The following is a 14,187-nucleotide window of genomic DNA, read 5'->3' on the forward strand; positions in this document are numbered from 1 at the left end:
TTTGTCAGCATCTATTGATTTCCTTGTACTTCATTTGAGACAGTTTGTTTTACCATGATGTTGATTAATTGCTGCTTTTATTATTCTGTCAAAGTGAATGGTGGCCTCTTGTCAAAAGTTACGAGTTATAATTGCAGTGTCCTTTTCATTGTCATCGCTACTTTTTGGAACTTTTCTAAAAAAACATAGACCTGAGCTCATTGGCACATGTGCCCGCATATAAGTTAATCCGCAAAATGCTTTAGGAAAATGCGAGCAATGATTCCATGGTTTATGCATTGTGTGCGCGCAGTGGAGGAGATTTGTTCTTCTTTGTTCCCCTGAATTGGACGCTGCAGGCATACAAAACTCAGCAGCTTTGCGATGCCTCAGCCTTAGCCGATAACTGCGGAGACTTGGCCTGGATCCGAGTGCCGTTCCCGCGATCGGGGTTAGGGGTGACGGTCGTCAGGGGATGGCCATGGCGCAGTGCAACATAGGGCTGGCAGAAAATAGGACCAGCGGCCATGGGAGTTGTTTCCGTTTCACTGACTGCTTGAACACTTTCTAACCGTAGGTATCCTCTTGCACGAGAGAGACGTTAATGGGAAATGTGCATTGGCGAGCAGTGGAAACTGTTACATCCAGTCTGGGATTTTGGTCAACTGCCTTTTTGGTGACCCTGAAATGTCCCAAAGTTGTCTTCTCTAATAAAAACGCCGTCACATGCTATCAAGTCTTTGTTTTAGCGTGCAGTTTTGAGACTTCATCCTGATAAGTATTACGTAATTTCCCGCTATTTTCACCTGCTCGCTATAAGTTCCCTACACACCTGCCAATGTATTATCTATTAAGACTTCTAAAGTTTGTTTTAGCGCTAGCCATTGATGTTTGGGGTCTTTGTATGTATGTCGAACTTCTTTCGCACGGTACGGGGCCAACCGTGCTAATTCGGAGGTGCGGCATACCTCCGATTTGGGCCTGTGCTCAGAAATTGTTCAAATAAAAACGAAAATTGAATCATTTCAGGAGACCATGATAATGGGGGGGGGGGGGGGGGGGGGCGGGGGGAATAGTGCTGGCAGTGAAAATTACATTCAAATGCAGTTGGCGGTGATGAATGCAGAATATTAGATGGAGAGATGGGCATCTTGAGGAAAATGTTCACTTTGGGTTCAGGGAGTCGCGATGGAAGCAGTTTGTTTGTCTTTATGTTCGGGTTCTCTTTGGCAACCTGTTATTTGTGAAACAGCGGGTCACCTCAATAGCACCACAAGGAGCATGCTGTAAAGGAGATGCTGTGAATGCATGTCAGTGAGTTTTAAATGCATTTGATGATTTAAAGTGCCGAGTCAACATTTGCAAGAAGTAAGGCAAGAGAGCGTGTGCAAGAGAGAGAATGCTCAAAGTCAGAATTGAGAACATTTTAAAGGCTATACAATGAGCATTTTTTTTTCTGTTTGCACTGCTGAGAGACACGATTGCAATTTGCTCCAGGTAATGGATTTTTACTAAGGGGTTCAAAGTGCTCTGCTTCCCAGTTGATAAATGATTACCTTGTTGTGTAAGAAATAAAACTTTCCACGAAACGACAGTTTGCGATCTCCAACATAAAATAACATGCCCCTATTTTGGTGGCTTATGGTAGAGATATTTTACCTTGGTGCGTTGGATGCTCAGATGATATGAAATGTTGTTGAAGATGCCTAATGAAATCGATATTTCTTCAATGTTGACAAAGTGCCTGCGGTGGTCGCTGGATTTGGTATTTATTTGTAAAACATGGCCCACGTTTATTTATATTTTTGCAAATGAACCTTGAGAGCACCCAAGGCAGTGGTGAGGTTAACATATAATACACTGCAGTTGAACGTGTGAATAAATCATAATGCATTCTGTTGCAAAGATTTGCCTCTGTTAATACGGATATTTTTTTCTCCTCTTTCCCAGAATAATACATTATTCCAAGAATAAAACATTAAAATTGAGATTCATTTTTGACTTGCTGCAGAAATGTGTGCACATAGCAACACAGCTATGCTGCATGCAAAGCAGGTTGCAATCCAGCCTTTCCAAATATTATTATGAATAGTTATTGCAAGTGTTATATGAGTGCTACCATAAGAACTATGTGAGCAGTAATAATTGTTCATATGCCTTTTTCGGAGAGGAGTGGAGGCATAACGGTTAGTCCACTGCACGGCAAACACAAACTAAACTATTTTTTATTTGACCATCTAAGGCCCACTAAGCTATATCGCTCTTTGTCAGAAGTTACCTGGCCACAAACCAAAGCTCAACGAAGTGGCTCATCACCACGTGGACATTTCTAGCAGCAGCTGGATACTCTGGACTACGAATCTGACCCACTTGTGTTTCGTACGCAACCACGGCTAACGTCAGTGGTTCGTGATATCTTAAGCAGCCCCCCCCCCGCCCCCCACTTCAACAACACACGTTAGTTAACCAGCACTGTGAAGTATGCTCAAAGAACCTCCGTGATTTGACAAAGCCAGGGAGACCTTCATTGTGGGCCTCTGGCTTGTCAAAGGGTTACAAATTATTATTTGTACATTTTCAGCTGTCGTAAATCACACGTAAGTAAAACATAAGTGTCAGGCCAATCAAGGGGCGAGTATTAAATCAAACAGGTGCAATTTATCATATTGTCATTCCAATTTCTGTTTTGGAAGACCTGAAGCGGAACATTAACGCTTTGACGGACGTCCGTTAATTTAGAAGCGGACCTTTCTAAGTGCGTGTCCTCATTTCTCTTTCCGATCACAACCACCAACCGTCTGCAGAAGCTTATAGAACCAGGTCATCAGTGCATCCGTGACAGTGCACGAGCAGGACAAGGCACGGTGCTTTTTTGGCATCGACCAAGCGAGGGACTGGGAGATTGAGAAGCGACGAACGGGGAAGGGGGGGGGTGTCGTGAAAGCCGTGACAAGCACGCGAGCTTTTTTTTCCCGCGCCAAATACTGCTTTTGGCGGACGCTTGCGCTGTTATCTCGCGGAAGAAGAATAAGACCATGTGGCCAAAGTCCTGTGTGGCACGTGTGGCGGATGCCGGGCGGGGGGGGGGGCGGTGAGTCGTTCCTCCACGGAAAGGTTGCTCGTTTTCTTGGCTGGCAACACGAGAAGGGGATGCTTGGCATGCTTGGCGAGCATCACGTTCGAGGAGATAGATTGCGCTCGCGTTAATGGCCAAATGGCACACTCCACACTGAGCAAAATCTTGCCCGGGGAATCCACGGCTAGGGCGGATAACGTGGACTTAGTTTCAGAATTGGTATCGCTTGCTGACAGTTGCCGTTATTTCATTAAACCAAATTTTTTTTTCTATGTATGGATGTATATGTTTGTGTATGTACGTATAGGTAGTAGTGCATGGAATCAGGAAGCATTGTCATTTTCCTGATTTGAAATGTATAGATATGTTTTTGATTAATCGCTTTGTCTTTTGAAGGATCCTAATGTAATGTGTGATAACACTGTGTAACAAACATTTTTTGTCCCTGGGTAGTAAGTGTTTTATTTTATAATTGCTTATGCCTCAAAAGTACAGAAAATGGCTATTATTCCCCACAAACTTTGCTTTTGTGACCAGAACAGTGATATTTAGAAATGTGCCTATTTTCTATGAGAAAACGTGGTGTGCATTTGTGTCATTCCTTCACGTAAAGTTCTGGTCAGAAAAGCAAAGTTTGTCAGGAATAATAGCCATTTTCTATACTTCTGAGGCATACGCAATTACAAAATAAACACTTACTACCCAGGAACAAAAATCGTGTTACATAGTGTAAGGTTGCCATATGAACGCGTGCATTTGTATCCCAGGGTTACGGTACAGTGGTTTTATAATTGCGCTACGAACCCAGTGAAATGAATAAGATTAGCAGCTATAGTTTAGTTTCAACATAAACTTAGTTTAGTCTTGAACAGATTCCTGGCCATGGCCAACATCAGTGGTGGGTGTTGTCTGAACCAGTCCTGGTCCCTCCCTAGGTTGACTCTACCCTAAATGAGTACCTGGTGCAGCGTGTACACATCAGCAGTTATGGAGAGACAAAGGCGGCCGGGAGCGTTGTGTGTGGGCCACACCAGCCCACTGTGCACCATGCCACCCTTAATAGGCACCACTTGTAGTACTGAACCCCGGCAGACTGTGAAAGGACTTCGCGATAATGTTTTTGTCTTTTTTTGTGCTTTTCGGAAATACAGGCCTGACCTCTTTAACTGGAAGACCGTTGCCAACCAAATGACGGTCACAGAGAGGCTCGACAACGCCTTCAATGTCGCCCAGGACCATCTGAACATCGCCCGCCTTCTGGATCCGGAAGGTAAGAAGGGCATCTTTCAATTATTTGTTTTCATCGTCGTCGTCATCGTTGAGCACAGGCCCAAAGAGCCATCGAAGAAGAAGAGTTAACGAGTGACTTTGCACGGAAGCCTCTTCTGCGCGTCCTTCGGCTGATTAGTAATACGCAGCCATTCCATGGCACACCTGCAGCTCGCAGTCTGCAGTCATCACTGCACCACAATGGCACCCATTTTCCCGTGGTCCAAAAACGTTGGCTCTTTAGCATGCACAGACAGCGACACCGATGATTAGTGCAAGAGCTGCCGCTTCTATGGTAACCGGTGAATTTCTATTGCACAGGCTCGCGGTCTGTGTTATTGTTAATGTCCTCTCTCTCTCGAACCCTTCTCATGGAGAGAATAATAATAATAATTGGGGAAAGAAATATATAAGGCGTCTTCCGGTGCCTTGTTATCTCTTGTTTGAATATTTAAGGAGAGCAGTGCCCCATTAATGGGTAATTTTACTACAGTTTGCAGACTCACTAATAGTGCTAATCTGCGGTATTGAACATATGTATGGAAGTTGGAAAAACAATATATTGCTTAAGGCTATGCATGCTTCTCTAACACCTGCTGTTCACTGTGCGCTAGGTAGATGGCACCGTTTTTTGGGTCGGTCTGAATTTTACAATTGCAATATTTGCTGTAATATAACAAAAGGTCACGTTTAAGTATATAAAAAATGGTAATGCATTTAAAGTAACTATTATCATGTTCCTGTCATAATTATTGGCATCTGCAGTGTCATGTACAAAGTGTGGATACTCCCAACTCTTCTAGCGTGGAAGAGTAGGCAAAAATACACTATTGAGGGACTCTCTCGAGCTACCTCTATTGGAGGCTGTTCCACCAGCAGTGGCCTGAGAGAGAATTGGCAGGGCTGCACCTGTACCCTTTACCTCTTCATAGTTCGTGAGCTTGCCGTTCCCGTGACATATACCACGTGAAACACACACACACAGTAAGCTAGCAGTACCTTATATACTCAAATATAATCCACACATCAACACAACCTTTTGAAAATGGCACGACGTTTCCTTATGGGAAACCCTTTCCCAATATCATTAACGCCTACTCCGTTGAGTCATCTTTGGAAGAAAAAAATGTTGGAACCAAAAAAAAGAATTGGTCCTAAAATACACATTGTCATAATAGATCACCTACCTTGCAATGTCATTTCCTTCTTTTCCAATTTAGTTGTTCTTCACAGTGGCTTATTTTATGAGCACTTGCAAATTCATGTTGGTAATGCACAATGTTGCTTGACCCATCGCAGTAACCAGAAAAATACGGTGATCAGAAAAATTTGGCCATTGCACTGTACGCGTGGATTTGCATTGGAGTGTTCCGAGCACGGGGAGACCCAATGCTGGGCCCACCTCAAATATTCCCAGTGGTGCTGCCTCTGTCACGAAGACCCACACACACGCACACACATGCGCACGTACACACACACACACATGGTGTACACTGTTTATTTTGTACAATGGATTGATTCGGGAGGAATTGGAAAATTTATTTTTTATATTAAAAAGGTACAGTTATTAAATCAGAGACATCTTGTGAAGCCACTGACTTCTGATGTGAGATTCCTGGATCAATAATCTTTAGAGTCACATTTATTACTGGCCTATCTTGGGATGCATGACGTTATACTTTTTCAGTGTTAGTCCGCTGCAAAAAAGGAAAAAAAATGGTTCATGATTGTTATAAATGCAGCTTTCAAAGATCTAATGCGTGAGCAATTCATGCAGTTGACAAACATCAATTTTACATCGGGGGGTAGAGGGCAGGGGGGGAATTCAATTCGATCGTAACATATTTTTTTGTGCTTCCAATCTTTTTTTATTCCTTGTGTTATGCAATTCATGTTCATCATTAAAACATAAAAAACCCATAGGAAATAAAACTAATGGCTCTTTATAAACATTTCAGATCACGAACTGTTCCTTGAAAATAAAAAGAAAGCTGAGATTTCACAGCCTAAAGCTTTTTATTTGTTCATTTACCGGTTATCATCTAAACACCGAGGCTTACGGGCGAAGAACAGAGAATGTGAGCACATGAAGCGAGTTAAGTTAGATAAAAAAAACATTTAGAAAATGCCAGCCTCAGACCAGCTGGTCCAAGCTTATACATTTTCATGGATATTTAACCGTATAATTTCATGTAATAAACCGGTGTCCTGCAGAATTTTTTTTTAAAGATAAATTGCAGCAGCCACGGTACATTTTAATTAAGTTTGGCTGTGTGGCTTCCCTCCTCCCGTGCGCAGACGTCGAGACGGCCCACCCGGACAAGAAGTCAATTCTCATGTACGTGACGTCGCTCTTCCAAGTGCTCCCCAAGCAGGTGTCAATGGAGGCCATCCGAGAGGTTGAGACTCTCCCACGGGCAGTGGCGCCGGCCGGGGCGGAGGGAGAGCAGAGGTACACCCACCAGGTGAGCAGAGCTGGGGGGTACACACGCACACTCACGCTTGCGGCGTTGCCAGGCGACATGCCGTTCGTGAGCGCCCTATTAACAGTGCCATGTACAACAGTAACGACGACAACGACAACTAGTCGTCATGTTGTTACGATGTGACGTTGATGCCGGCGCGATACCTGTGCCAATTAGGTGCGTTTTGAGGCCACGTGAAATGGCCAAGATCTCGGCATGCACGCACACGCGCGCACAAGACAACAACAACCGCTGTTTGCCACTAATTGACGGTGACATCACCACAGGGCTTCTGCTAGGTTAGGTGTAATTTTGTGACGTGCTGAATGGTCGCTGGAAGGCCATGGGTCAACTGACTGAGATGACTGGCAGAGTGCGGATTTTGTACACACACACATACACACATTAACGCTGACACACACTCATAGCCTGAGAGACTTTTGGGATCGTATGTGAAGCATGAGAGAGTTGTGTGGCCAGTCACCTGTCCAGCCATCTCTGTCTTTCTATTGTCATACAAAGCTCAGGCTATGTTCAGACACTACCTAAGACTGATGTGCATGGTCAGCAATTGAACCTTGGGTCACTGAGATTGTATATACACACATATGACACACACACACAAGTCAGGTATCCCCCATCTAGCCATATAGTCTCTTGAGGAAAGTCATCTTTATGAGCACCTTTTGAGGCTAACGTGGTGCACGAGGGGCTGGTGCAGTAAACACCTTGCCCAGCCACCTTTGTCTCTCCAGTGCTGACATTTACTTGCCATACTGCGGACTAATTGACAACCGAGTCGACCTTGCGGAGGCCCAAGACAAGTTTGGATGCCACGTGTCACTCGTGTTAGCCTTGGCTGGGAATGGAACTTCTTGCCAGCTCTGCCACAAGACGAATATCCCCCTCATAGCGCTAACAGGCATTTTGGCGCAAGCGTATTTAGAGAGCGTCCATGAAGGCCGGCACGGCACACGAGGATATGAGTGGCCAGCACCGAGCACGGCCGCTTTCGTCTCCCCAGTGGCGATGATTACACATGGCGCCAGGCACTCATTTGAGGCCGAGTCGACCTAGGGGAGGCCCAGAACCGGTCGAGATAATCGTCATTCGTGTTGGCCTAGCAGATGTGCATGCTCAAAGACTCACACGAGCTAACTAGTTTGCGTGCCATGCACGTGTGCGTTCACGTGAAGGTTTTTCACAACCATTAATACGTACGCACATGACACATTCACCTGTGGACCTTGAAACGCGTGCGGTGTGTATGTTGGTAACGTTGCGTGGGCTCGCGTGGTGTTTGATCAGCATTGCCTCCTCCTTTCGATGTCACACAAAGGAGCGTGCATGCCCAGCCCACAGGCATTGGCGTACTCATTAGGTCCGCAGACCATCAGTAGATTGTGACTCGCACAGATATAACAAAAAACGCTTTCAGGCAAAAGACAGGCAATATGGAACTAAGTCTTGGAGAGTGTCCAGGTGATTTGCTTGACTACTAAGATTACAATAATTGGGAAGACGTCCACTGTGGCTACTGTTATTCAAAAAAGGCTTCGAGCGACTAATTTACTGGTTCCATTCCCATTTTAACTTTTCTCATTGTACTTTGGAGTTACTTGTTTATGCGATTGCTACCGTTGTCCCAGTAATGTGTCGAGATGGCCACAAGAATGGATTTTGTGTTAATCCCACGGTTGTGTGCCATCCGACTTTCAGTGGCTGAAGGTGAATGTGTAGAGGTCCCTCCCCTCCCTCCGTAATATAATTTAATCCTCGCTGTTCGTGAGCCAACGAACGCGAGAGAATTTGAGCTAACGAGAGCAGCTTGAATGCTGCATTTATTAAAAAAATAATTTGAAGTGCTTTAGCTACCCAATCGTGTGCTTTGCCTTGAGCACTTCCTTATCTCTTTCTAATTAATTTAGCTTCAACTTTTACTTTTTTTTTCCGGCTTTAATTCTAAATGCTTGCCTAATGTACCTCCAGCAGTGCCGACGCTCATTTTCTGGTGAACACTTGCTTTATTTATTTATTATGCTTTGCTTTAATGTCCTCTTGTTTTCTCCCTGCAATATTCCCATTCATTTCACCCTCCCCACGCATTTCTTCCGTGTGCCTTTTTTTTCCCGCGCTTTGCTTAATGCTGTTCCCCTGCGCCCTCCACCCCCCTTGCCATATTTCCCCCCACCCCCTCTCCCCACCCCCTATTTCCCCGCTCTCCTTTCCCCCATGTTTCCTGCTTCAATCTCCCTCTCCTCCCACCTCTCCAGATCACGGTTAGCCTCTCCCAGAGCAATGTCACGGCTTCCCCAAAACCTCGCTACAAAACCTTCCTCTACGCGCAGCAGGCCTACGTGCTGTCCCCCGAGAGACAGAGGCGGGGCGTCCCGTCGCAGGTGTGTCCCCTCACTCGCTCCGCTTAGACCGATAGGCGAGGGGCAGAGGTGCAGCCCTACAATCGCCCGCCCACGCCGTTGCTACTGGAAGGGCCTCCGACCAGTGTCTGGGGAGCCTCCACTCTGTGATATTTGGCCTACTCTTAAACATTGGCCAGACGTCTTGGAAGAGGGTGGGAGTACCTACAATTAACCCCACCACAAACACCTCCGATTCGCACGGTTGGCTACTTACGGCGCGAAAGAGGTTAAACGTACGTACATGCATGCATGTATGCATACGAACCTGCTGATCGATATGCACATTTAACTGGTGTTTACGCAGAGGTGGGTGGGGAGAGGTGTTCTGAACCTTGCCCATTCGACTGCCACGCCGGGAGATCAATTAGAATCGGCAAACTCTGGCTTGCAAGTGCAGAGTGCTACCCATTACACCACTGTTGTAGTATCCAAGACGACCGATACCCCAGCTTGCGCACAGGCACACGGAATTCTTGTTGACTTCGCACACCTCCGCTCGGCGGCTAACGCGCACCCTTCCCCTGCGCTCGTGGCTAATGAAACCACTGTCGTTCATGGCGAAACAATTGGGCCTCATCAAGGGTAAAGGAACGGTCCACACGAGCAGCCGGGTGACGCGGGGGTGGCTCAGCGGTAACACTCGTGCCCCGCAACGAGAAGGGTGTCTGATTGATTCCAGACTTGGTGGGGGGGGCCTTTCTCGGTGTAGTTTGTGCGTTCTCCCCCAGTTTTCCATGGGTCTCCTCCAGGTTTTTCCAATTATCTCCCATAGATAACCCCCCCCCCCCCACGTAACCATGTCAATGGTATTGGCCACACATCCCAATTATAAAATATTACCAGCGAATTAGTCAATTGAGATTTTGAATGCTTGGCAAAATCGTCCCCCTTCTGAGACAACCTTCTGACTCCGTGAGGCTTCCCTTGGGTAAACAAGTGTAATTATAGCATCAAATAATTACAAATTACAAGTATTACTCCCTCTATATATAAGCTTTACAGCCACATGTCGTCCGTGGAAGACAATGGGTTATCAGCTTTTTTTTTCTCTCGTGAATTTAAATCGTTTCAACATTCCCTGCAGCGTACTCAAAAGGCCGTCCGCGGAACGACAGAGCCTGCTGACGCAGTTGTGTCGCGTCTGTAATTGAACGTGGTCCTGTCCCGGCTGACAGTGTGATTGACAAGGACCAGTGCCCTGATTTGCGCGCACGCACTTGTTCCCGAACCTGCTGAAAGCCATCTGACGCCGTTTAAGCTTCACAGCGCACCCGTGACAACCTGCGCAGTTGTGTTACTCTGTACGAGTAATTTACTCGCGGCTTAATATTACAATGCAGTTCGTAACATACGTCCAAGTAATGCATTTGTATATTGTGACAATTGTCTTTTTTTAGTGTGGTATATTAATGTCTTGTGATATAACATTAATATCACGAATAACCGTAAGACTAACTGCCTTTGCATAGCTTGAAGGAGAGGCCTTGCTGAATAGAGTCCAGACCTTGTACACGCTGAGATGACCAAAATCCTTATTTGCGTTTCGTTATCCAGTTTGTTTAAGCTGCCCCCAATATTGAATGGTGATTCGTGAAGTGGGTCCAGTGCATGTGCTTAGCAAAAAAAAGTGTTGTATTTGAATGTCCCACATTTCTTATGTGTCTCACGCTTGCTTTCCCCAGCTCATCCATCGTGGTATTGTGCCTGTCACCTAACACAGCGATTGGCTTTTTGGGTCAGCTCCCACAACACTAATTGGCAACTTCAAAACGAGCCGCTAATGTACACATTTTTGTCCCATAGATTCATTTGCAATTATCCTCAAATCCACACGTGCACCGAGTGCATCCAGAGTGGACGATGTGTTGTGCATGCACATAAACGGAAATCAATTTGACAAGACGGCTTTGGCAGAACATTTCATCTCTAATCTTATTATTTAAAAAAAATATCGAGGCGGAACACTCGAGGATGAAATAACTTTGGGGGAGACTTCTTTGCAGCATTTTCCAGAGCAATCTACAGTCAAGTTACAAACTTTTTAATGGCTGTAATACACTGGCCTTTAAATAGCAGAGCTCCATTTAATGTCACATAGCATCACGTCACCACCATTACCACCAAATCACCACTGTCCCATATTTTCATACGACGATTACATTGGAGGCTGGATTCGGGCTTAATTTTTTTCGCGGAGCACAAATATATCCGAATGTAATTTTTGCTCCTAAAGTGTTTAAAATTTAAAACGACGAACGGTCACCTCCAATTAATTTTTTAACCCCACCCACCCCCCCCCCCCCCAAAAAAAAAGCACAAAAACAAAAGCAGGATAATTTGCCATGCACAAGGCGTACCCTCTCTAAAAATAAATTCGTTTGAAATGTCCTTCGGTTGCAGCTGTAGGGTGAACGCATTTCCCACTGCTCTCCGTTATAATTGTGCAGAGGGCAAAATGGGTAACCTGTGTTTGATGGTCTCCGAGTCGTATTACTCTACACATTCATACTGAGGCAAGTAGCATTGCAACCCTCCCCTCCCTTCATTTTTTTTCTATATATATAAGCGCTCATAGGCATTCAATATTTAAAAGAATCGGCCAAAAGCTATTTCACACATGCATTTGCTATGCACACTCGATGGCTTAACTATCCGCGCAAAATATTACATGTGAATAGCATTTATATTACTGCATCACGGACGGTGAGAGGATGGCGGTGGCTTTGGGAGGCATTCATCCAACAATGGATTGGTCATGGCAGCTAATGGATGCTATAGTATGTGGGGTGTCCATATAGGTGTCATCTGCTATTGAGAAATTCTAATAACATAGCAGTCTCAGAGAGGTAAAAACCCTAAATAAGGAATCCCCAGTATAACCTTGAACAGACTGTTGGTGCAAATGCTGTTAGCGAGCACCACATGAAAGGGCCGGCATGGCACGCGAGGGGGTGGGTGGCCAAACACAATATCAGGAGGTACTCATTTGAGGCTGAGTCGACCGAGGGGAGGCCCAGGACCTGTACAAAAGTTTGCCACTGTGATTGCGCAGAGCCTTCCCTAGGATACGGCGAATCGTGGCGACTGACCCGGGCCCCGTGCTTTGGGGGGGGGGGGGGGCACCCGCTTTGACGTCACAGTGTCAGAAGAAATATTTCCGGTTTAGTTTGAAGGCGTCGTGGGGCCAACACGGTGTGATTTTTCCTGGGCCCTCCACCGTCCCCCATGGACTGCCCTGGTTATTGATCGTGAGTGGGAATTGAACTCATGCCGCTGGGCTCGTAAGCACAGTTGCGCGAACCACTGCACTTCCCGCTGGCTACCCCGATGTCCACAGACACCTGGTTTTGTAAAAATGGTGATTGTCCGAGTCTCGACGCTCTCCACCTCCACCATGGTGGCACTGTTGACGCACCATGGCACACGGAGGTTGAGAGAGTGGCAGGTGTTCGCCACCATCTCCCGGCTGATTCTTGTTTAATGGTTTTTACACGCTGCTGGAGATGGTTCAAGCATATTCATTTTTATTTTTGTTTTTCCGCACGCTTCATCTTCCGCGTAACCCCCAACCATGCTGTTATAACCACCCTTTTACAAATGTATTATATTATTTAATAACACAATACACCTTTGACCGATCGCCATTACGTTTGGAGATTATGTTAACGCTTAAATATAAAACACGTGAGAATATTTGCTTGTCACATCGTCAGATTTTTTGGCAAATAATTGTAATGTGGGGGAAACTTTCACGTGTTTCTGGCCAGCTGACTCCAGTGGTAGAGCCAATGGCTCGCAATCAGAAAGTTGCGGGTTGACTCAGCCCATCATGCCTCCTCGGTTGATAAAAACAAGTACTACTATGTGGGGAATTTGACAGAGGTTGGCCTATGGATAGACCTGCCCCCGTCATGAGAACGTGGAATGTCCTACAACTGGCTCAGGGCTGCAAACAGGGTGATAAGCACCACTTGACCGGTCATTTGAGCAGGACATTGCTTTTTACTTTTTAACATTTTCTTTTATTTTCGTAGTTTTGTTGAGAACCTGCGCTTCACTTGCACTTTGCTCCAACATCCAGAAAACATTTCATGGAAAATATTATCAATTCAGAACTTGAAAAATGAACCCTCCGCATTATAGGTTCGTTAGTAATTTAAAAAAAGTGTACTTGATGAGAGCTAGTTATATCGCATGTCTGCTTTCAGACATAAACATATATTTGTTGAATTGCAAAAGAGCCACTCTAACTGCTTTGAATATTGAAGACAACATGTATGTGGAGGCATTTCCATTGTGTGGCATGCATTATTTTTTGTATTTCTTCCCAGGCTAATTTTAGCTTACGGGAGCCACTCCAATACCCGTCGAAGTCTGGGGTATTGCGAGTACAATAAGGCCTAGAGTATATGCTGAACATGGTGTAATGTTTTATCACACCGGACTTTGCAATCCAGTGGGCTCCGGTTTGAGCTTTAAGCAAGACAGTTGAAACAAATGGCAAGTTTATAAAATCCCCCCCCACCTCTCTCCATCATCCGGCAATATGAATGGCTAGTGGATTGGCAGGTCGCTTGTCAAAGCCAGAATATCTATTTATGCTGCAGGAGGAATCCGATGAACTATAACACTTTTTTTTTCACAGATGTCCAGAAGTGCCTGGGGTAAAAGTGTACAGTACCATTCCAGGTGCTTCCCACCTCTTCAAAAGAATGATTGGCTGAGGGTGGAAGAGTAGGGAAAACTACCGAATATCGGGGCTTTCTAGAGCTCCCTCTAGTTGAGCCTGTTACATCAGCAGTGGCTTGAGTAGAAAATTGCAGGGCTGCACCTTGAGCTTCCACACCTCTGTTTGGAGCTTTTTGTTCTAATGCTGTCCTGTAAAAGGAATGTGTGGTATATATACTGTGTGTATGTTAAAGCACTGCGGGATTATGAAGTATGAATGCACAATTGATTAAATTGTCGCGCAAGAGAA

At 45.4% G+C, this 14,187-nt stretch overlaps 1 protein-coding gene across 7 annotated transcripts in view; it reads left to right on the plus strand.

The window, feature by feature from the left end:
* LOC116953045 (dystrophin) overlaps positions 1–14,187 on the plus strand; it is a 662,108-nt gene that overhangs the window by 191,347 nt on the left and 456,574 nt on the right. For 6 of the 7 annotated variants that reach the window (XM_032972888.2, XM_032972885.2, XM_032972886.2 and 3 more), the window contains 3 exons: positions 4,207–4,325; positions 6,623–6,789; positions 9,063–9,188. In XM_032972888.2, coding sequence (XP_032828779.1) covers positions 4,207–4,325; positions 6,623–6,789; positions 9,063–9,188 — 412 coding nt within the window. The remainder of the gene's footprint in view (positions 1–4,206; positions 4,326–6,622; positions 6,790–9,062; positions 9,189–14,187) is intronic. The other variant, XM_032972889.2, reaches the window with a different exon arrangement.

This window comes from Petromyzon marinus, chromosome 49, assembly GCF_048934315.1.
Source record: "Petromyzon marinus isolate PM22_M1 ecotype Great Lakes invasive population chromosome 49, UKy_Petmar_22M1.pri1.0, whole genome shotgun sequence".
NCBI lineage: Eukaryota > Metazoa > Chordata > Hyperoartia > Petromyzontiformes > Petromyzontidae > Petromyzon > Petromyzon marinus.